The 25,046-nt window shown below is 42.1% G+C and overlaps 1 protein-coding gene across 4 annotated transcripts in view; it reads left to right on the top strand.

The window, feature by feature from the left end:
• TBC1D5 (TBC1 domain family member 5) overlaps positions 1-25,046 on the top strand; it is a 728,182-nt gene that overhangs the window by 539,166 nt on the left and 163,970 nt on the right. For all 4 annotated transcript variants that reach the window (XM_088463373.1, XM_088463358.1, XM_088463381.1 and 1 more), the window contains one exon: positions 1,736-1,842. In XM_088463373.1, the coding sequence (XP_088319499.1) occupies positions 1,736-1,842 (107 nt within the window). The remainder of the gene's footprint in view (positions 1-1,735; positions 1,843-25,046) is intronic.

Below are 25,046 nucleotides of genomic sequence, written 5' to 3'. Positions count from 1 at the left end.
TGAGATAAAAAACGCTGCAATTGGAATGGCAGTGATCTGTCCACTCTTTTGGTAGTATAAATGATGAGATGCCTGCATGTGGCAAGGGCAATGTAGGGCTTTGACCATACTGATGAGGACAGAGTTAGAAAGAAACGCTAACGTGCTTCATACATTCAACACATTGTTAAAAATTCAAATAATTTCATAATAATAAATAATCTGTAACTGTTTCTTATGTAAATATGTCCCCGTTAAAAGTATCACACGTGTACTGAAGATTGTTATTAAATGTTTCCCACTTAAAAGTAAGTAATAAGAAACTTTTGTTTGTCTGCAGCTTTAAAAGAATTAGCACTGAGCGAATACTTGTTTGCAATGCACTCCCAGATAGTATTGTTGCAGGCCGTCAATATGCTGTACTAAACAAGCATCATTAATAGGCTGTGCTTTGGCAGCCCCAGCAGATGGATTGCTTGCATTTCGATTGGAGAAAAAAAATGCAGTTTTCATAGACCTGCCTTGAATGATGGGTTTAGTAATTGTCCTTGTAAAATGTATGATTTTGGAAGTAGAGGAAAAGAATTAGAAAAGAGCAGTGCTTGGAGAAAAGTCGCATATTAAATACAGGTATTGTGCTTCGCCGCTCAGGAATTAAATTACCATGAATAGGTTTTTGTAAACTGTAAAACTGACGGTTTTTGTTTGCTGTGGTGCAGCTTTGCCAGGTGTAGTGTGGCATTTCAAATAAAATGAGCCTAATGAAATAATATTATAGTGAGCCAAGGTATTCGTTTAATTTCCCAATACCAAGTCAGTGGTGTGTCAAAGGAAGATGTGGGGGAGGTTTTTTTTTTGTTTGTTAGGTTTTTCTTTATTCTATATTTAGTAAAGTACAGAGTACTGAAACTCAGGTTGCCAGAAATAATCAAAAATTGTACCAGTAACTATTTAATAAGATAACATTTCTTAAAAGTTGTCATTTGTTTTTCAGTCAAATTTTGCATTGTTTGGAATATGAGAGGATTTGCATGTCCATAGTGAATTGATGTTGAAAGAAACAGACAGATGGCATCAAATACATTCTTTTAAATCTTATTCTGAGTGTCTGAGACAGAATTTATACAGTGACAATGTTAGCGGTCACTAAAAACATCAGTCACAAGAGCTGTCCTTTCTTCTCATACATAGGACCACATGTAAATAGTCTGCTGTGAGATGTCAGCACCAAGATTTCTTTCAGATATCCGCTAGTTTTAAAGCAAAAACAAAACCAAGTTGGTTTTGCTTAAAACAAATTGCCGCTTTAAATCGAGCATATACATTGCAGAAATCTCGCCGCTGCCCAAATTTCGTAGTCTGTTATGTGTGTGCCATAATATGAATCACTTCTCTGAACTGGTGTGACATTTTGTAACCTGCTTGTTCATCCTATCTTTATGTTCATTCAATGAGAACCACTGACTGCATTTTAAGCATCGCCAACATGTCACCTCTCTTGTCAACATTTTCAGTTGTTGGAAGGGATCTATAATGTTCTGTTCAGTTGAGTGTGCCATAAATTAGTTATTTTCCTGAGCAAAGTGTTTCATGTGATATTTATGGTTAATTTTACATCCTATGAAATCACACATTTAATGTAACTATGTTTTTGTTTTGACTTTTTTAAATACGTTTTGATAAAAGGGTTTCACAGTCTTGGGAGGCTTGTTGTGTGTCGCTTATATATGTATTAACATATTTTCCTTTCTCCTAGTAACCTCCAGCAACTATCAGACGTGCCTGGGTCTCCTAATGCATTACCCACCTATTGGTGACGTTCACTCCCTCATTCTCAAGGCTCTATTTCTGCGAGACCCAAAGGTACAGTAACACTAAAAGCTTGTTCTCCTTGAGGATACCAACAATTATACTATCAAAGTGTATAAATGTGTCTTAGACTAAGAGCTCACTTGGCAGCTAGTAATAGACATTAGCATAAAGTTTTGGGACCTCATGGAGAGATTACGTCTGGAGGCTGTCATCTACTATCTGTACTGACAATGGTACATATCATTAATCACAGAGGGTGCTTGTAGAGGGGGGAAAACTTAAAAGATGCTTCAGATCTGTATTAATCGTTTGCTGTGTAGCAACAAGTTCAGCAGAAGTATTTTAAAACAGCTGATAAATCTATATTCAAAACTTACTCTGTGTTATTGGCTATAGCAGGTGTTATTGCAAAAGGTTAGAAAATGAAATACAAAGGCATTCAAACACATCGAGAAAAAATAAGTCTTTATCGCCTCTCTGTTCTCGACGGGAGTTTTTTAATGTTCTTATACTTTCATCCTCTTAAACTGACCATGCACATTGCAGTTTGGTCCATTCATTCCAACTGATCAACTATTTAATTGTTTGTGAACTTGTCTTAATGAAACAATATCCAATGTCATTAAAGCAAATTTTATTTTTTAAGGTCCAAAACCGAGTTGAACAATGGCCCTCATTGTTGAGTATAGGAGGTTGTTGCTTGACCTGAAAGTTGCATTGCTGTCTATTCTTAACTTCAAAATCTGAACAACTGAATCCATGCAATTTGGGCCTACACAGTGATCATGCTGAACATCTGGTTACAGCATAGGAAAAAGAGGCAGCTGATTCTCTAGTATTAAATAATTGACCAGAAATATCTCACTGGTCTTAACAGGAATTAAGGGTCAGAAAGACAAAAAACACCATCATTAATGCTTTGATCTAATGTTACAAGCATCTCTTCATGCCTTCATCCCACTATTAATGTATTCGCACCTTGATTTTTGTTAATTGCCAAAAACCACTAGCACAGGGATATCTGTGCTGAATATAAAGATGATTCCTTTATAGTGGAAATGCTTTTGGTCCGAATGGATATATGTAATAAATTTGATATTAAAATGATTTGCAATATCTGTCGTCCTATATATACAGAGGATGCTAGACAGATAATAATTGCTCTTAAAAACTTCACCTAAGTTAGTGAGTTGGGATGCTGGTCAGACACTTAGAGAAATAGCAAGATAAACCTCATGTTTATTATCCATTATCATTTATGGCATACAGCCAGGTTGTGCCCTCTTACAATAAGCAGCATGTGGAGAAACAGAATTTAAAGGCATGTTCAAATTGTGCCATCGGATACCATATTACCAGAACAATTCATGATTGCTCTGGAGCAGCGAGAAGCCCTTCCACTGACAGCTTTGCACTAATTAGTAGTGGTGTAACTTTACACTACTGTGTCTGACTTGGCAGTGTTAGTGCTCAGGCACGGAGTGGGCCAGCACAGACGGAGGGATCCATGAACAGGTGGAAAGATCTGAACTGATCTTTTTTTGTAACCCAGATCTACTTCCCGAAGGATCGGAGTTCCGGGAAGATGGTATAGGTCCTGCAGTCACACTCCTACATTTTTCATTCATGCAAATTCCTCACAAAATAAAGAATGGGGTATTGGAGTGTGATCTTGTTGGCAAGTTCAAACTCGCTGCAAATGGCTGCTGGTTTTATATCCAAACCTTGCATTAAATACCCAGTGATTTTTTTTTTGGGGGGGGGGGATCACCATGCAAATCACAACCGATGTGTGGAAATTTGTACCAGATCTGCACTAGTAATTAATGATGGAGGCACTGATTGTATTGCACACTTTTAGCACACCACATTCCAGCATGCTTTTGCCGCTATCATTACTTAATATGGCTCCAATTAACAAAAATATTATTGGCCCTTTTATTTCATTTATAAATGATATTGACGTGTTTTAAGTGTTACCTAGTAACAATTAAATACATATGTTTAACTCTTTATGATGTCCTGGCCAGACCGATGGCTCACACTGCATGCATTGTGAGCAATCTCACCAGCCAGAGCTGCCTCTACTTTCCCCCAATGGCTCGCAAAAATATGATGTGAACGAGTGCCGAATCTGAATGTACCAAATTGATACACACATGAACATAACAATTTCCAAAATTAATACATAGGTACTAGCAGGACTTAAAGTGGTCCTGGAAAAGTTGTGGCGCTCATTTCCTCCACAGCCCGCAAATGTACCATCCCCATTGTCATGATTCCGGCTGACTCTCAGATATAGCAACCTGGGTCGTGATGGTGCACACTTCGGTCACTTACCAATAAATTACACAGTTTCACTGACACCACAAAAGAGGGTAACAGGATCTTTGCATTTCCCAAACAGATATTATTTCACACTCAATTACACATAGCTTTGAAGCATGGACCTCAAAGGTTCAATAAGAATTACAGAATATACTAGAATAAATGTGTTTAATCTAAATAATATTTCCAAGGCTTAAATGATTAATAAAATGACGTACACAAAGATTAACATGAAAATAATTTCAGAAATAAAAAAGGAATAACATAGAGTTCTAGGACACTTACGATGTAGACCTTAAGACTTCTGTTGTGGGGGGTTTCACAAATTTGAGATTTTGGTGCATCCACAGCATGTCTGCTGCTCCCCAATGAATGGACATTGATTGTTGGGTGGCATGTCTATTTATGGACATCCAACGCTTTGTTTTCACTTAAACAGGGTCTCTCTGTTAGGCTAGCAGCGTCTAAGATCAATAGAGGACCCCCTGGGTCTTCTAATACAGGGTTACCTGGCCAGACTGACGGGGTGTATGAATTTACAGCATCATTCCTGTCATGGTGATACGTGACTGAATTCGATCTGATTCCATCTGGCAGGAAATATTTGGGATTCAGTGGTCTGTGAAGTTAAATAACCTGTTAGCTTTACTTTCCACCGACTTCAAAAGGTTTGTCACTTTTGCAATGCAGTGAAAAATTTCCTTTGTGCTCTCAAAGAGGGTGAGATAAAGAGATCTGAAACACAGACCTCTCCTTCAGGGGTCATGCTGGGTAAATAAACTGCTGTCCTGCCACAAACTGGTCATAGGCTTTGACCGATGTGCAGGCAGAGTAGGGCTTTGCCCTTTGATGTCAATACTGACTTATGTATTTTTGCAGGCACAAATGATCATACATAATAGCAACTGACATACAGTTTGAAAATAACAAATTTTCCATACAGAATATACATTGATATAACCTACAGTTTGCACAATCCAATGTTTTCGAATCCAACAACGTGAATGATCGCGATACCCCCGCTACTCATCAATGCCATCCGGCATCTCTCCAGTGCTCTCCTCCTATCTTTCACAGCATCATCCCCCCTGCATCTCTCCAACACCATCCCCTCCTGCATCCCTTCAGCTCCACCTTTCTGTGCCTCACCAGCGTCATCCCCCCTGCACCTCACCAGCATCATCCCCCCTGCGCCTCACCAGCATCATCCCCCCTACATCTCACCAGCATCATCCCCCCTGCGCCTCACCAGCATCATCCCTCCTGCGCCTCACCAGCATCATCCCTCCTACATCTCACCAGCATCATTCCCCCTGCATCTGTTCAACACCACCACCCCATGTCCCTTCAGCCTTATCCTCCCCTCTGTCTCTCCAACACCATCCCTCCTGCATCCCTCCAGCCTTATCCCTCCTGTGTTTATCCAGCACCATCATCATGCCCTTCAACCCTCAATCCCTTTATATTTGTATTTTATTTTTTGCTTCAGTCACTCCTTCCCCCTACTTTATATCTATTTGCAGCTGACAAAGGAGGCAGGGACTGGGCATGCACTTCTACCTGTGTGCGGTGCTGTGGCAACCTGTGGTTCAGCTTATGTCCTGCTCCTCTGAGCACAGCAGGAATAAGACAGACCAAATGTCACCTCATGACGTAGGAGAGGGGAGGTGGGCAATGTCACTGTAATGCCATATGGCTGCAACATCCATTGATATGGGTAGTACAGCGGGACAGCTTCCTTTATCACCAGGCAGCCTGTACTAGTACACAACCTGCTGGGCAGGTCAACCAAGATGGACCAGCGGATTTGGAACGCGTTCCGCCTCCAAATACAACTGATGGAACACAGTTCCACCCCTTTCCAGCCCACTTTTACCCCTGGGTACTAGTCACAAATATGTATTAGAAAAATAAAATGTTTCTTGCATTTTAATTTCTCTTTATTATATTTATTTGACATGTTAAGGTGTGTACACACGGTATGATTAAAATGGAAGATATGAACGATAACCATATCGATCATATATCGTTATCGTTCATTTCATGAATTTTTCGTCCACTGATGTCTTGCGATACGCGGGCACATATGTTTGATATTGATATCGACCACCACCTGTGCATGCAGGCCAACCTGATCGATATCGACCAGGTTACTATAGGGAGAGTTGTTATAGTCGTTGGTGGGTACATGGTGAGCTGGATGATCGATATCTATCGTCCAGCACACCCGGAGGATCGGATATCGTTATCTTTGTTGACCGTCCCGTATGTACGCACCATTAGACTGACAATTTTTATTTGACCATACACATCTTTCCTGACTGATAAATGTTTTGGACTTTTAGTACAAACCAGCCCCAAGAAACTCTTGATAAGATAATACATTGAATATTTGCTCATTTAAGGCATGACAGATTTCATACATCAAGCTTTAGTCTATAATTTCCAGCTGTTTAAAAAACGTATAACCTCATACTAAATGGCTGTGGCTTGGATGGATCCAGGGAGTAGCTAAAATTGTGCAGTTTGGAATGTTGTTAAACTGTTGTCGCAAAGTTGATTTCACTTATCTCTTAAACACAGTGTTAAATCTGACATATTTTTTTTTCTTACTATAGTTTTGATTTAAGAGCCTTTACAAAGTATTTAAAGTAGATCTGCCAAATAAAAAAAAGTGAAGGCAGCCATTTTGTGGGCTGAACCAAATTCAGCCTATCAATTCACTAGTACAGACACCACTGAGCTTGGCAATGTCATTCATTTCTAGTGAATTGATAGGCTGAATATTGGTTCAGTGAACAGGATGACGAACCATCTTTAATTGTGCACAAAACTACAATACATTATTAGACTAATTGCCCCCTTCACTCGCTTAGTATTTTGATCTTTAAATGACCTCCCTAGTGTTTACGAGCACACTTTGTGATGAGAGGAAAACCTAAACCCAATTACAAAAAAGTCATAGAGGATGTGAACATATTGTTTTCTTTAAATAGCCAGATGTTCCTTTGTGTCCTGAAGGCAGAAAGGCCTAAGAAGAAAAGGTTTTAAACTATTGTTTTAAGTTAACGGTGAATTTTGAAAATCTGCCTGTACCCTTCAGCAATTAAAATTCTAATACAGCAACATAAGCATCTGAATATTTTCTTGATACACATCCATATCCCTGTTTCATTAGTTTTAAAAGTGTTAACCTTATCACAATGAATAATACCTACTGCATTGCTAAATTTGTGTAACAGGCATTAACATTTTAAATTAGCAACTAAGAACAAAACAAGTGCTTTCCCTTAATTTTACGACCATTTATGTCTATAAAGATAGCCAAAAGTAAGTTTAGCAGTAAACGTTTGTCTCATAAATTGTGTTCAGTGAGCTTTTATATAGAACCCTGTGAGTGCTACGGCTTTGTCAAGTCTATAACTCTTAACATTCTGCAGTTGTATAAGGAAACGTTGTGTACTATTGGATACCCTTTTGTTTTGTTTTTTACTTGGTTTTCTAATCAAACTATGGACCTGATTCAGACCCTTCGCCAGATGCGATTGCTCGCTGGCAAAAAGGGGCCAGATATTTAAATGAAGCGCTCACAATGCGTCGCGTAAGGACGCCCACTATGTTTTATGGAGCTACGGCAAAGTGCGCTCGCAAATGTCTGAAGATGCCCCCTTGCCACTCGCAACACACGTCATCTCCGGGAAATGAAAGATTAATCGAAACCATCATGAGCCATCGGTGCTGCTTGCAGCCCTTGGGATTGCCTTAGCCTGCCGCAAGCACAGCAATCAGCGCTGGCTGAAATACATCCTGGTGACGTGTACAATGACGCTACTTTGCTAATTATGCACGCCCTTTAAATGCCGTTTTGGAGGCCAGACACGCCTGCATTCGCACATCCACTCCCCCGTTTACAAGCACCTTCCCCTGTTACCACTCATAAACGGCACTATCTGTCACTCAAAGTAGCGACCTGATAGTGGCTTACGAGCTAACAAAATCAGATCGCAACGAATGGCTTGCGCACGCACACTGCGAATTATACACATGCACAGAAGGGAGAAAATCGCTCAGAGCGAGCAATCGCGCCTGAGTGAGCGGGTCTGAATCAGGTCCAATGACAGGAATCCAAGTCGTGTTGCTGCCGTCTCCCATAAATCTACTGTGATCCATCCCACCCTGCTTTTCTTAGCACAACTACACAACTCTTCCCATTTTCTCATGTTATTTTTTTGTTGTTATATTAGGATTTTTGAAAATAATTTAAGGGAAGGGAGACTGTTCCTACTGCAGTGCATTGGTAAAATATAGATAACACTACTGTTTTCTGTCATTACCAACTTATGAAATATCATAAACAAAGTTATAAAGCACAGCATAATATTGTTTGAGGAGTCTGCAATTAGGTAAGGCGGGGTAAGGTATTGATTTTAGTAATGGAAAATTTGGAAAGGAGATATTGTCATACAGAAATACCAATTTATTATTCTTTCATTTGGATTATTTATGAATAATTCAGTGTGCAGTCTGGTCTGGGGCCTTATAGTTATGTAGCTATGTTGGGTGCCTTCCACGACAGTCTAACCGTAAGGATTGGTCAGAGCCAGAGGCACAGCCGCGCTCTGACCAATCAATGCAGCCCTATGAATTTCTGCGGGTCAGCTATATAACTATAAGGCCTCAGTCCCATTGGACTTCCGGAGGGAGAAGTCATTTTTTGTTTTGCCAAGACTGCGGATGCTATATGAACTGAAGAGGACCTGTTCTATGGATATGTAAGTAATAAATTGGGGAAAGGGGGGTATGGGAGTGTCTTTAATTAAATTACACAACATTTGGTGTGTACAGTTTATTTTACAGGTGGACTACAGATGCAATTAGGCCCAGGGTGCCAGGGAATGCTGGCACCTGTGGTTCATCATGTGTCATTATGCTTCGGCAGGCTTTGTAGGACCAGTAGTACACCTGTACAGAACAATATTATTATTAGTATTAACTATTACCCCATACCCCCCACCATGGGTAAGGAGAAAAGCCTTGGGCTTCAGGCTTAGATCTGGTTGTCCTTAGGGAAAGGGTAGTGAGGTCACTAGGGTGGTGCGGGGGACCACTGCGCACCGGATGACACCATCTGAGGTGGTGACATGAAGTAGCAGAGCTGCCCCTCAAATGGTGTCACCAAGCAGCACTGCAGCAGCGGTGATGGATGACACACGCCATCTACACCCATCTGTCCAGCAGCTCCCAGAGCGGAGAGTGAGCCCCCAGCATGGCCAGAATATTGGTGTCCCCACATGTCAAAATGGCACACACTTGGGGGCATGAACTCGCAGGTTCAAGGCCACGCACCCTTTCGCATGCATTGAATGATTAATTCAGTGCTGCACCAGATGTAACCACCCATGATGATGCCACTGGAAAAGGAGACTCGATTTTGGGGATTTTCCCCACTTCCATTAAGTATTCCAGCCCTAGACAGACCAGTCTATGGCTTGTTGACAATATGGGAGGGGGACAACACGTGTCTCCCTGCTATAGTGGTACCATTATTTCCCAGGATTTTTTCACTAAGCTGGTTATCAATTTGCCGGGAATTCCCATGTCATTATTTTGTTTGTTTGTATAATTGTTTTGTATAATTTGCAGTTTTTACTATTTCTAACATAACACAAGCCTGGTGGTGTGTTGGTGGCAGGTTTGCAGCGGGATAGGGTTTTAGAAACTGGTGGGGATTGACGGCAGGTTCTGTTTAGAAGCTGAAACCGTATTTTAGCTTCAGAATACTCAGTTTCGTCAGGCAAAAATCTAATGTGGTTAGCCAATAGTTTAAAGCATCCATCCATCCTTGTCAAAGTGGGTTATTCCACAGCGGAGTCATTGTTGAGGAACTGAGGATTAGATTATATTCAAATGTACTGTGGTCCCACGTAAAAAGTAGCATTGGCTGATTACATAATCAGAAGCCTTGTATTATGACATATCTAGATCAATGTGTAGGGGAAATGTATTCCTAGAAGATCTGCTCCTATGCCTACCCAAAATCTAGTGTTAGTGTTGGCATGATTTAGTACTGATTGTGTTAGATTAGGTGCAAGGTAATATATATACATAGGGGGGTATTCAATTAGCCGTGATCAGCAAAAAACTGGTATTTCTTCTTCAGGGTCCATAGGGATCCTCAGGGATACTATGGGTTGTGTGTGGTTGAAGCTAACCGGGCACCAAACAGTCAAAAGCTTTAGCTCCCATGATTTTTCATTGATTATCCCCCTTTTTCGGCAATTTTTTGTTTCCTCCTATCTTATTTTTTATTATTTCGGACGAAATAATAGGATATTTCACCTGAAAACACATAGGATCCGTGATAAGTTCACGGACCTTTGTGTTTTCCACATTGAGGCTGTGAAAAAAAGCTCCAATAATTGCCAACATCGGGCAGATTTCAGGGCTAATTGGATAGCCCCAGGGGATCCATTAGCGCCCGAATAATGTTTGGGGGTAATTGGATACCGCCCATAGTATAAAATAAAATCTCTTGTAGGTGTCTGTCTGTTTATTCGGACTAATGTCAAGAACCACTGATGCAGTTTTCACTATTCTATAGAGCATTTGCTGAGGAAGGGACAAAAAGGAGCTGAGCAGTGACGATTTTAGAGAAGCAAGTCAATGAAAAAACGGACTTCGGAGCGCTTTTTTGGCTTACACTGTCTAAACAGTTAAAGATATGGACTTTATTTTATATCATGTAGAGATTGATAAGTATTATGCTTCTCCAAAAGAAATTGATGTAAACCCTGTTTACTGATACAAAATTAAAGTTTTTCTCGTTTTCTTTTTTTTTACTGTTCTATTTCATTTACGTGAAAAATTATTCTTTAATTTCAAACGAGTCCAGTTTGCTGCTAAGAGTCTGCTTTGGCATGTCAATAAATAAAGCACAGGGACAGATGTGGCTGGAGTTGACCTCGGTGGAGACTCTTTTGCTCATGGACAACTTTATGTTGCCCTTTGTCAATATCCCGACGTGCGGGATGCCAGCACTTTGAATATCAGCGCCGGAATCTCGACAACTGTCAGAACCCGACTGCCGGCATCCCGAAGGTAAGTAGCGGGGTTAGTGGTTATGGTTAGGAACTCAGGGGGAGGATTAAGTTTATGGTGTGGGGGAGGTTAGGTTTAGGCATCGGGGAGGGGGGTTAGGGGTAGGGAGAGAGGGAGACCGACAGGTGTCTGTATCCTAACCCTGGCGGCATGCCGTCGTCAGGATTCTGACTGCCGGGATCCCCAGCGCTGGCATCCTGTAGCAAATCCCTTTGTTGGGCTGCATAACATAATATGTAAAATTTATTGGTGGGACTTCAATTTTATTAGGTTCATTTGAAAAAAAGTTTCACACACAGATGTGAGATATCTCCACCATATCTTTACAGAGAGATGGTCGAGATATCAAGGGGATTGTTATAACATCTTCCACATATAGAGAAAGTTTATATTCTTGAGACCGAGCTATTCTTGAGGCCCAGAGTGCTAAGAGTAGAGGTGGCAAGGGTCAGCTTTGTCTTGTGCTATTTGTTGTTGAGAAGGGAGCAGAGACACTACCATTACATAGGATTGTCACTGGGAAATTGAATATAAAGCTCCAACACTGTAAAAATACCCAGAAAGTACACTGCATGAAAGACCACAAGACTCTCTCATGGCCTTTTCAGCAAATAAGGACACTACCAGGTAGGGGGCTTTTTCTATTTACTGCTTAGATCAGTTCCAAAGCTTTCTTAGTTTTCTTCTGAATAAATCTGACTGGGGTAGGGGATGTAATTGGGTCAGATTTTGCAAAGTACAGAATTTTGGGGAATTTTGCAGCTGAATTTAAGGGGGATTCAAATTAACACCACATTTATAGTAGAATTTAGCTATTATATACTCTATTATATAATGGAGTATGGTGTCAGTCTAGTGCAGGCACGCTGGACACCATACACACAGTGTCCCCCTGGTGATGAAACTTATTGGAACCCCAGTGCTGACAGCTCCCTGCAACTACTGACTGAGGAGAACTGTCACCCGGGCAGCACACATACTGTCTGCGGAGCAGGATGTCATGTGCACAGCAGCACAGAGGAAGCCAGATTGTCACTATTCAGTAGTGAGAGCACCTTGGAAGTTGCAGACCTTTCAAACCTGGTAGATGACTACGGCTGGGAAGCTCCATGATGGCCGGCAGTGGATTAGAAGTTTGCTTTGTCCTGATCATTGGACAATAGGGGAGGTATGTTCCGTTAACTGAAGCTCTGAATACTAGTATCAAGTGTTTGCAGCAATGACACAGTGGTAGGAAGGGACTGGAGGTGTATAAAGCCAGTTTAGGGAGTAACAGTACTATCCCCACCTCACTCCCTGCTTTATAACAATGATACCTGCCCTGATGAGCATTCCTGCATTTTGGGAGGTAAGTTGTACCTGTGCAGTACAATATATATTCATGGTCTTTCTAGTTGCTGCCGTCATTTTTCGAATTGTTGCAACGAACTGTATGCAATTGTTTTTAGCTTATGTAGTCTGAGAAAAATACTTATTATAAGCCGTCTGATGGAATCCCAAGTTAGTACTAAAGATTGGCATCTATATACCGACGCATATCTTTAGCCCGGCGACGGAATCCTGACAGACATCTTCCCGAACGAAGGTAAGCAGGAAAGGTTGGCTGTTAGCAGCGGTGGGGGGGGGATAGGTGTAGGCACCCCCACAGGAGGGTTAGGTTTAGGGTGCGGAAAGGGGGGGTTAGGTTTAGGCACCCCTGGTGGGTATATAATCGGGAAGCCGGCTGCAGGAATCCTGGCAGCCGGCTTCCCGACTGCTCTATCCCGCCGTGGGATAAATGACCGGCCTCTATAGCTAGACGACGCTCATTTCCCCGACTCCAGGAGACCGTGCCCGGCATCCTGATCGAGCAGATACCGGGCGCTGCGAGCGGACAGACGCGGGGGGGAGGTTTAGGTTTAGGGCTCCCGAGGGGGGACTTAGGGTTAGGCACCCCCCAGGAGAGTTAGGGTTGGGCTAGGGGGAGGGAGGGTTAGGGTTAGGCACCCCCGGGGGGGACTTAGGGTTAGGCACCCCCCCGGGGGACTTAGGTTTAGGCAGCGGAGAAGGGGGGATTAGGGTTATGCACAGGAGGGAGGTTAGGGTTAGGCACTCCTAAGGATGGTTAGGGGGGTTAGGTTAGATTTGTTGATACTTACCTTAGGATGATCAGGATTTCCAGCGCTGTCGGGCTTCTGCTGCCGGGCTCTGCTGTTTTGTCAGGCTGCCGCTGCCGGGATTCGGACTCCCGGCCATGCGGCAGCCGGGATATCATACCGATTCCCCCTGGGGGGACTTAGGGTTAGGCACCACCCCGGAAGTTTTAGGGTTAGACACCCCTAATGGAGGGTTAGGGGGGGGAGAAGGGTAGGGTTAGCATACTTACCTGCCCTGTCGGAATTCTGCTGTTTCGGGCTGGGATTTCATACTCAACCCCTATACATAGGCTTGCCATATCAATATGGAGACTTGAAGTTAGCCAGCCACAGAATCTGTGTAATTCATATGTGTCCCAAATTATAGGGTTAAGATAGATAGGTACTGGAATAGTGTTTTAGGGCAAGTATATTTATATTTCTAACCTATTTCTTTTGTAAACCCCAGGAAATGCTGAGAGCTTTTGAACTTTGGTAAAAGCCGGTTAAGGATTCCTGGTGTTATGAATGGAGAGTGAGGACGGGGTCAATCTATTAGGCTCATTTCGGGTCTTTAGGGCCTCCAGCCTAAAGCTGGCCACACACTAGACCAACTTACATCCAACTAGTTAATTGGTTGGAATGAAAATCTGGTAAGGTATGAAAGCAAATGACAATCAGCAATTTGCTCCCAAATGCCGGAAAATGGACTAAAAACTGTTGTTTGAACAAATTGTTTTGATCAAACATTTAACAAACTTGTCTGACGACCATTTTCATCTGTTTTCTGGCATTTAGGAGCAAATTGCTGATCATCAGTTACTCCCATACGTTATCAGATTTTCATTCCAAGCAATCAACTAGTTGGATGGTTGGATGCAAGTTGGTCTAGTGTGTGACCAGCTTAAGAGTAGGCTGATTAGTACTTGCACCTGTGTGAGGAAACTGCTACTGCTGATCAGGCTCAGCAGCCTCCCATGCCCCACGACAGCACAACATACAGCAGCATGTGCTGGGCTGGAGAGAGGCTGCTGCTGACAGGCAAGAGGGAGGCGGGGGACCCGGGTCCCTCCAACAAGCACGGGCCTGGGTGATTAGTACCCGCTCCCCCACTTTCGGTGACCCTGGGTATACGTGAGTTAAACTTCCAATGTTTTTGTAGTTGACAGTCAGGAAAGGCAAGGTGTTTGTGTTATTTTATTTCTCAGCTTAATAAAACTGGCTGAGGTCTATTGTACCCAAACCTTGGACTTGTGTGATCTCTCAGCTGCTATTCACTACCCTCTACCCCAGGAGCTGGTACCTGTCCCACTAATCATGTTACAATATATATTATATATATATAGTTATGTGTATAATTTATACAGTGCATCCAGAAAGTATTCACAGCTCTTCACTTTTTCCACATTTTGTTATGTTACAGCCTTATTCCAAAATGAAATAAATTCATTTTTGTCCTCAAAATTCTACACACAGTACCCCATAATGACAACGTGTAAATAGTTTTTTTAAGATGTTTGCTAATTTTATTTTAAAAAAACCTAAGAAATCACATGTACATAAGTATCCACAACTTTTGCTCAATACTTTGTTGATGCACCTTTGGCAGCAATTACAGCCTCAAGTCTTTTTGAATATGATGTCACAAGCTTGGCACACCTATCTTTAGGCAGTTTCGCCCATTCCTCTTTGCAGCACCTCTCAAGCTCCATCAGGTTGGATGGGAACCGTCGGTGCACAGCCATTTTCAGATCTCTCCAGAGATGTTCAATCGGATTCAAGTTCAAATGTGGAAAAAGTAAAGCGCTGTGAATACTTTCTGGATGCATTGTATTATATACTGTAGATGTTAGGCCTCCTCCCCAGCTTCAGAATCTCCATTATTCTTATTGCTGCCCTTAGTGGTGGCATCTGACCCCGCAGCATTCTGCAGCTGAATATCTCCCAATACCTTAAGCAAATCGGGGTGGTTGGGGGTATCTATTATTTAACAGGGTTTATGGTGTAAAATCTCGTGCTGAGCTGCACCACTAGATTCGATATATAGTACATTGTACGATACCCAAGGGCAGAAAAGTGCAAGCCCTCTCTTTAAACACCTCTCAGTTGGGCTTATTGCTTGCCATGCATCATCCATTTGGATGCTGCCATGCCTGACAGAAAAGTTAGTTTGTTTATAGATGTGTCCTTATACACCTGAGGGTGTATTTACTAAAGTGAGAGTTTTTGGAAGTGGAGATGTTGCCCTTAGCAATCAATCAGATTATAGCTATTATCTTCCAGAAGGTGCTAGTTATCATCTTCTAGAAGGTGATAGTTAGATGTTAAGTAGAATCTGATTGGTTGCTAAAAACTGTCACTTTAGTACTTATACCCCCTAGCCTCAATACAGAGAGAGACGCCTGGTGCAAATGAGCTGCGCTGAGCAGTGTAGAAGTCACCTTTTCTTTAAGTTTGCGTCTTGTTCGTACCGCAGACGCAGTAAAACACCACTTAATCTGTACCAGAGCGCCGGAATTAGTTGTAAATATGAACAAAGTCTCAGATGAAGCGCAGCGGTACTTGGCGTGAAAAAAAGCCGCAGCCGCTGCATCATAGCACTTCATATACAGTTCCTGACTCATTCGCACACAGATGTACATGTGTCGCACATCAAATTAATCACTGCAGTCTCATGAAGTGGTTTGTTACATTTCAACTAAGACGCAAATTCGAACGAACAAGATGCAAAAGAGACGCTTGACTCAAGCCAAGTTGCACGGGACCTGGCACGGCGAGAAGGGCTGTTTGGCACAACTGCGGCAACAATATATGAGGACACATCTGTATCTGTTTCGTAAGATATAGGAATTTGTTTTGTCAAAATGTATGTCACCATTGCCCATCTATACGTGTGAAATATATGGTAATCTATATAATAACCTTAGAGGGTCTGTCACCACTCCAATATGCGCGGTCCAGTATGCGAGGGGTAAATAGCATGTTTCCGCCACTTTATTTTTCGGTTGAGTCCAATATAAGAAGTCAGATAAATATTCCCAAAATGTCATGTCCCAAAATTCATATGGGGTACTTGGCTATTTAAATAATGATATAGTCTATAACCAGGCTATCCAAATGTCAGATGAATGATCTATATTGTTACCCCTCAGCATCATCTCCCTTGATCATGTATGTATATTATGTTCGCCACCCTCATTGAAATAATGTGACTATATACAGACATAATAAGCAGGACGTATTAATAAGTTTCTTTAGATGTAACCAAACATAGGTACCATAGAATAAAATAATTAAAACGGAAAAGAGTAACATTGCACAACTTGAGAGGTCAAGCTTGGCATTTTAGGGACGGGACCAATAAAAATTTAAAATTCCTAGCAAGCACCTAAAATGTATAAAACAAGATGAGCTTAAGAAAATATAATGCCTCAAAACAGAATAAAAGTGACACACTTCAGCTTGTAAATACATTATTTGTTCGGGATGTAGTCGGCATCCCGGCGGTCGGGTTACAGGCGCCGGAATCCCCACAGCAGTTGCAACCATGGCCCGAGAAACCTGACCACTGACATCCCGACGGTAAGTATTAGGTTTAGGGAGAGGTTTAAGGTTAGGCACAAGGGGGGAGGGTTTGGCTGTGGAGAGGGAGGGTTAGGATTAGGCTGTATGTGGGGGTAATGGTAAGGCTGCGGGAGGGGAGACTTAAGGCACACATCCACTAGACGATTAAATTGAGCGATTGAACGATAACGATATTGTTCAATCATTCATTAATCATTTGAAAATCGTTTGCAGATCCTCAAAAGAAATGTCTAATACGACCAGCGATGCGCACTCCCAATGGTTGTTTAGACATCTATCATTGGACAAGCATGCTGGACAACCTGACAATAAGGTCAGGTTCAGCATGTTTGCAGATGATTGATGTGCCTACACTGAATGACTGCTCGTTCAGTGTAGGCTCAGCACAGACTGACAAACGACTGCACGATTACAATGTCGTAATCGTACAGTCGTTGTCATGTCTACTAGTGAATGTGTGCCCTTAGAGTTAGGCTGCGGAAAAGGTGGGTTAGTGGGAGGATTAGGATACTTACCTAATCCTGTTGGGATGCTGCTGCTGGTATTCTGACATCCAGCATCCTGACCGCCGGGATCCCATACCCAACCCATTTGTCCTGCTGTCATCGCACTATAATAATAATAATAATAATAATAAAATTCAATTACATACATTTGATTTAAAAATGTAAACTGATGATATTAACACAAATGCATTATCATCATTTACTCAAGAATACATCCTTAATCTGGAGCCTTGCTTGCTATTGGGTTAAAGGGGATGAATCATACTTGCCCACTCTTCCGGGACCGTCGAGAGCCTCCCGAAAATTGGGTGCCACAAGAGTAGGCAAGTCCCCCAGATTGTCCACCGGCCCCCCGCGCCTGCACGTGAACGTGGGCAGTTCGAGGTGGGGGGGGAGAGTGGAGCGATGATGCAATTCACGCTGAAACGTGTCATTGTAGCCCCGATCCCTGCTTTGTAATGCCGGTAATATCGGCATTATAAAGCGGGAGCGGGACCACGTTGATGCGATCGCGCTGGCACGCCCCTGCTCCACCCACTTAAGCCGCCCTCACCATCCCTGCTGCACCGACCTGGCAGCCCCTTCCTGATTGTCAGTAAGTATGGGATGAATAATCAAGTTTACAGAACTTATGAATTGTAAAGTATTTCTGCCAGTGTTAGCCGGGTCTCCGAGAGACCTAACATGAAACCTTGTATTATCTAGCTTTGGTGTAGGTGGGCACACTCCTGTGGCTAGTGTGCTTTGTTTGTGCATGGTCTGCCCTGCAGTTTCTTCTAGGTTTTCCTTTATATTTCTAAAGGAGAATAATATATGAAAATGTCTGTCAAATGTACTTGTGTGTCCAAACAGCCCATTTTACAAGTAACGTTAGCTCATGGAAACACAGAACAGGCAGTGTTATATCTTCAACACAGCATTTGGACTGGTGTCAATTTATTCTGTAGCTGAAGCTGTTGTAGAACTATGGGTCTCAGCATGTTTGCCAGCCACAAGGAGATCCACATGTCACCCAAGCCTGCCAAGTATAGTGCAATTGTATGCTAATACACCGTAGCAATTAACATTACAAGTTTAAATGGAAAACTCTGTTTACACCTCATTTCAGACAGAACAACAAATAATTGGCGTAGTTAGTTTTTTATTGGTGTATTAATGATGAAAAAAAAAAATGCACCCCTGGCATGTACAGCAAGTAATGCAACACAGAGCTGTAATGTACAATAAGTCAATCACAAGATATCACCATGCTTCTTCTTGTCTGCTCAAAACTTTAGTAATTTAAGCAGCAATTAGCAAATATATAAATTATATATAATAAGTTGGAAAATGAGATGCATACTTTAACATCAGATAGATGGTACGGGCAGGGCTCTGCGAAGTGGTTTGACTAAACTGACCATCTTCAGCTCCGACAGCAACTGGAAAGTAAAAGGCTAAATTAGCATTTTCATTTAGAAATATCACAGGCTTTGGAAGAATTAAGATGGATCTAACATCACAAAGGAGACCAAGGAGAGTATTTCTACAAGCTGTCTTTTTTTAGAAATATTTGTTTAAATAAGGCTAATTTAGTTAATCCTTAGCAGTTTTGCAGTAATTGCACTTCTATCAGGCTGTTTGTACCAGGTTTAAAATACTGCAGAATTTTACAATCCAAAAACAGAAAGAAAAAAAAAATCTGTTTTCCTGGCACTAGAGAGACAAATATTTTTTCTGACAGTTTCACTTTGCATATACTGTTAACTATCGCTATGTATCTTCATCAGCCACATGCGTACAGACTATTTGGTTTCAGTTATGTTCCTCTAAATCCCTTTTAGTGGCTGAGGTTTGGCCCACCTGTCTCCTGTAAAACACCTGCAACATATGTTTGCGTAACCCTAATATGCATTTCCTTTTGGGGCCTATGAATTTCCCCCTGAGCTTTTTGCTTATAAACAGCTGAGTAATTTTGTTTTCTAATGACGGTTTCTTTTCCCCTGGCAACGAGGCAATAACATATTCTCCAAGCTAAGAGTGTAATTTTTCTCTCAGCCACATTTTGTTTTGTTTTTTGTTTAAAATGTTTTTTTTTTTTTGTTTTTTTTTATATCATAACTCTAAATGATTCTTTATAATTAATACAGTAACTAAATGTGTATTACTTTTGTTTTAGCTGTATTTTGGCCACTGCTGTACCACAGTTAGGTCTGTGCGGCATGAGACAAAATAAAACACTGGCTTATTGTTTAAGAGCACTATATTATATCTGTATTTAACGAAGAAAAAATTGTAATACAATTTTAAAAATAAAATCACAGTTCTCGATAGAACAGTAATATAAAACATCATAAATTATGAAGTTAAGGAGACAATTACTGTAGATTATTAGATTTTTATTGAATGTTCTCGTTTTCTATTGTATTCTTACATCTGAAGTTGCTGTTGCGTCCATTTTGTTTGTTGTTAAACTTGTATTAGAATTTAGTGTTTTACGCTTTGTAATTTGTAATTTTTGTAATTTGCTTTGAAAAATTGTAATGTTTGTTTTCATCTATTTTGGATTTAATTTGAAATCACTGTGTATTCAGGTGTACGGTAACTCTACCAACCGTGCACAATAGTAACTGTAACTTCCATCCGGTGATATCCATGCCTCTATTTAGTCTTCTTCTGTCCAGTCTCTGAGCCATAATCAACATGGACATATTAATTTCCAAACTGGAAAAGCAAGACATGGGGTCCTCAACCCTGGCACGTGTGACAGACTTGGCATGCAGAACACTTTAAAGGGACACAGCTCATAACTTCAGCCACAGGTGCTGCTACATACCCCAACGATCTGCCAATATAGAACCAGCAAATCTGTAAAACTCAATATCTTTAAATGGTGGCAGATGGAAAGGGGAGTGTGTTAGCGGGAGGACCAATCACAGGCCGCAATCTTGTGCAGGACAGTAAGAGAGATGGAAGATACCTGTGAAATATGTCAGCATGTAGCAGTCCCCAGGGCACCAGCTGGTGGAAGGGGAGGGTGTAGAAATAATATATATCTGCAGTAGGTAGTACGGCTTTAAGCCATGTATACGCTTTCCTGTGTACACGATGTGTGTTTAGTGGACCATGAGATACAAAAAAAGGTGTTTTGCGGTGACCTTGGGTGCTCCTCATAAATACCTTTCACTATGCATTGCACAATCCTGTTCATTTTTTACAATAATGTTTTAATATATAAAAAAAATGAAACAACCTTTTTGTAGGGAAGTCACCTTTAAGTTTTTATTTAAGGTCACATGTTTTGTAGAAGATGGTGTAATTCATTCCCAGAATCTTTTCACCTTTTTTTCACTCCTTTTATTGCTAAGTCAATTTGTAGAAATTTGTATTCCCCAATCTTTCACTATTCCCCCACGGTAACTTTCTATCACCTCCAGCTCCATTCGCCCACACTTTGTCACCCACCTCTTTCCATCACGTTAACTCTACTGTCAGTATTGTCATAAACCCTCCCTTACCTCGACTCCTATCCCCCCTCTCTAGCTTTGTTTATCCACATTGATTTGCCACAGGGGCGGAACTAGCGGCGCTACAACCGGTACATTGAGGGACACAACAAAGAGGGAGGATGCAGGCTGGTCACTCCAGAGTCCCCGGCTACTCCTCTTTCAGGTGGTACTGCTGCTCTAGCTTGTTAGAGGAATGCTCTGCCCTGTGTCTGCTTACTGCTGTACTGCCACCGGGTACTAGGACCCGGAGCAGACTGCCGAAGGCGTGGCCTCCAACATATGCTATTGCGTGTGTGTAGCATCCCACCACATCTTTCCTCCAGCTCCTCCTGGCATTTCGGATGTGCCCCTGAGTTACTCTGTGTAACATGGCGCACCCTGAGACCCTTATTAACTCTCTGCCAACACTGCAGTCTGTGTATGTGTGTGTGTGTATATATATATATATATATATATATGTATAAATAAATAACTGGACAATCAAGATTACCTGTATCCGCTATTAACCCTGTGTTTACCTGTTCCTGTTTCTACATGGTTAAAAACCTTCAGACCTACCGTGTGGACTAATCTCCATTGAACACTGCTGCCACCTACCATCGTAGTGCCTACGAATATTGCTGCTCTTGCCACCAGAGATCTGATGTCACAGTCTCATGACCATCCATGGTGCCAAAACCCAGGGAGAGACTGCCCTTGCCCAGCCTGTCAGCCGACACAGCTGAGCCAGCCCCTGAGCCACTTCCTGCAGTTTTGGCGTATGTCCAGCGGTTACATGAAAATAAAGACTCTTTGCTAAAGAGTAGAGTATGTTTTATGTAGTCACTACTCAGGGGCGTCTTTAGAGAGGAGGGGCCCCGTGTGCATCCCCCATCACGGGCCCACTTCTCTCACCCAAGCAGCCGACTGATGCGGCTGGCCGGCCAATGCAGAATCAGTAGACACTGGGCACTAGAGTGTGCCCAGAGTCTACTGCGCATGTGCAGATCGCCGGGGAAATGTCGCTGCCACCATTTTCCCGGCGATTTCCTCACAGTGCCTGCGCAAAACGCCAGAAAAATGGCCGTGGCGGCCATTTTCGGGCATTTTGAGCAGCGCTGAGAGACCCGATGTGGGACCTTGAAGAGGTAAGTTTTAGATAATATGGGTACCGGGTGAGTGGTGCGGGCCCCCCTGAACCCACGGGCCGTGTGCACCACACATCCTGCACCCATTATAGATACGTCCCTTTCACTACTATACAGTCAGTGGGTATATGGCAGCACAGTACATATAGAGGACAAGTATATGGTATACAGTCAAGGGTTACCTCCCAACTGTCCTACTTTGGCCGTCACAGTCCTGCTTTTAAGGGACTGTCCTGCTATCCCATCCACGGACAGCAATGTCATGTGTGTGGGGGGTGTTGGGGATTTACACTTCCACGTCTACAAGCAGCCGGTGAATAGATGCCATGTGCATGCACACTCAATCTACATCCACAGTGCGGGGGAAGCCTGGGGGCAGCCCATTGTCTCCATGAGTGTAGAGCATGCCCCCAGATGATGAAAACACGGGTGTACCATGAGGTCATGGCCCTTCCCACGATGTCACGCCCCTTTTCCGGGTGCATACAAATATACAATAGTTGTCCCTGGGCACACCACTCACCAGTTCCGCCACTGATTTGCCACTTTGCTGTAAGTTGAATCTGTTTAACAGACAACTGCATTTGCTTACACCTTTTTCTTGTTGTGTTTTTCTATCCCCCATCAGAAAAATTAAATAAAACTGATGGTTACAAAACTAATAAAAAATATTTTAATATTAATCACGGTTGATAAAAGTCTTTATTGGGAAAAATACTATCAAGCCAATTTTTTTGAATATTTCTGGCTGTCGCCATCCTGTAATGACAATAGTGTAAGTAGGATTGATGGCAATCTGTGAATATCTTCAACAATGGGGGCTACTGTCGTGCTACTTTTAGTAGATGGACAGAAAACCTAATTTTGTTGAAAACACACGTTTATGACGGAGATAGGGATTTTCTGAGCTGAACATATAGTGCCCTTAGTGCTGCTGCATAGGCAGCAAATTAATATCACACAAACGTATTCCCACCAACCCTGCCTTTCACCTTGCTTCAGCAGTAGAGATTGCTTACTTCTGCTAATGGTTTATTCTTAGAGCTGTCATTTCTTCTATAGAATAAGAGACCTGAAATTAAGATGTCGATGTCCTTTTGACACTACAGTTTCCATGCAGCAGGTAAACAGTCACATCACTGCTATTTGCAGAACTTGCTGTGAACATTATAATTGGCTACAGATTGTTGTATCTCCCTCTTCAAATCTGAGGAGAACCTGAGCAAGATATGAGGACTCATATCATAAATGAGGGGGCCCCTATAGTTGCTACATACCTTGCAATGGTGATAGTTCTACGCCCACTAAATTCTACTATCAGCAGAGCATGTGCAAATACATTATAATGAAATAAGCCCCTTCAGCCACTGCTACGGGCCCACAAGGCAGGCCTGGACATACTGTATACCTATCACTCCCTCCACCCCTCTCTCTCATGAGTGCGTCAACGGTCAACGGAACCTGCTGATATTGATTATACCTAAACCACAGAAAAACATCTTATTGTAGGGTGGTTGCTCATCAACAGACCCCAACAGTCACAAGTACATTATTTTGCTCATCATTGTAACTAATATTTATATTTGCTTAGTTGTGGTTTATACATTGAAAATATATTTTAACCCTCAGTTGTTATGTAAGTGTAGGTGCTGTATTTCATCAATTGTGTGTCATGTTTTATGGCAGAGTCCTGACTCAAAGCACTATGCAAAATGTGGTTGACATTTTTTTGGGTGGTCTGCTTACAATGTATTTGTTGTTGTTATTTACACTCTTACTTTAAAGTGTTGCATTGCAGTCAGGTAATAAATATTTGAAGCAACAATTCCATTTTCTCAGCCTCTTTCTGCAGAGTAACTGTAATAGCTCTCAATAGCATTGCTCAGCATTCTGGGTCAATAAATAAATGACAAGTAAGTTTTATAGCCAGTTCCTGGCCACTCATCAGTGCTGAGAGTGGGGAGCTTTCCCCATTTCTTATTCTCTTTTCAGTACATGGCTGAAGACAAGCTAATGTATGGCAACACTGGTGTATCGTTAAGCTCCGAGGGACTGACTCAGTTCATGGTCCTGCACCAATACTTTCCACTCAGTCTCTGCCTTTCTTATTACCCCCACGCTCAAGTGGGCTATTAGAATCTGTGTGTATGATGGCATCCCTGCCATCATCACTCTGATATTTACCATTGTGAAAGGGCTAAAAAAAACTATATGTAGATATGCTCTGACATGCACCTGTCCCAGAGCCAGATGTCCATTCATGGAGGTGCAAGCTATTAGCGTCACGGAGCCATTGGAGCCCCAATAGTTCTAGTACAATTGTAAAACCTGATGTTGCCTACCTCTATACACCACGGCAGACCTGCAATATAAATTAGAATGAAATAAGCTCCCTCCTTTTGCAGATGATAATCTAACCTTTGTTATCGGTCACATGGATTACTTGTGTTTTTCCCTGTGCAGGCTTACCTGTAGCTGTTTTAATAGCTCTACAGATGTGTCCACATACATCTATTCTCCGTGCGCTACAAGTCGCGCCACACATAACGCGGGAGCTCCGTGTGACTATAGCGCAGAGCGTATGATCGTGCAACTTTTTAGTTTTACCTTCAAATGTGTCTTATTTGCATAGTGATACGAATAGGGTGCACAAGCAGCTTATGCTGATTAAAATGATATGCAGCATGCCTAAGTTCTGTGTGCCACTGCGGCTGTATCTGCATGCGAAATGCTACGTTAGTGTTACAGCCACTGTCACTGTAGTGTAGCATTTCACATGCTATGCGAATAAGACGCATTTAAAGGTAAAAAGTCGCACAAAAAGACGCTCGGTGCTACCGAGTCACGCTACGGCATGGCGAGACTAGAAGGGCTGTTTAGCGCACAAGGAGGCTAGATGTATGTGGACACACTGTATGTATTAACATACAGATGTGTTCTCATACACCGTGGCATCAGTTGTGCCAAATAGCCCCTATCGGCGCTCAATGTCCCACGTGACTCGGCTGC

The sequence above is a fragment of the Taudactylus pleione genome, unplaced genomic scaffold, assembly GCF_031769625.1.
Source record: "Taudactylus pleione unplaced genomic scaffold, aTauple2 ptg000053l, whole genome shotgun sequence".
Lineage (NCBI taxonomy): Eukaryota > Metazoa > Chordata > Amphibia > Anura > Myobatrachidae > Taudactylus > Taudactylus pleione.
Note: the sequence above shows the minus strand (reverse complement) of the source record. Positions and strands in the feature narration are given on the sequence as shown.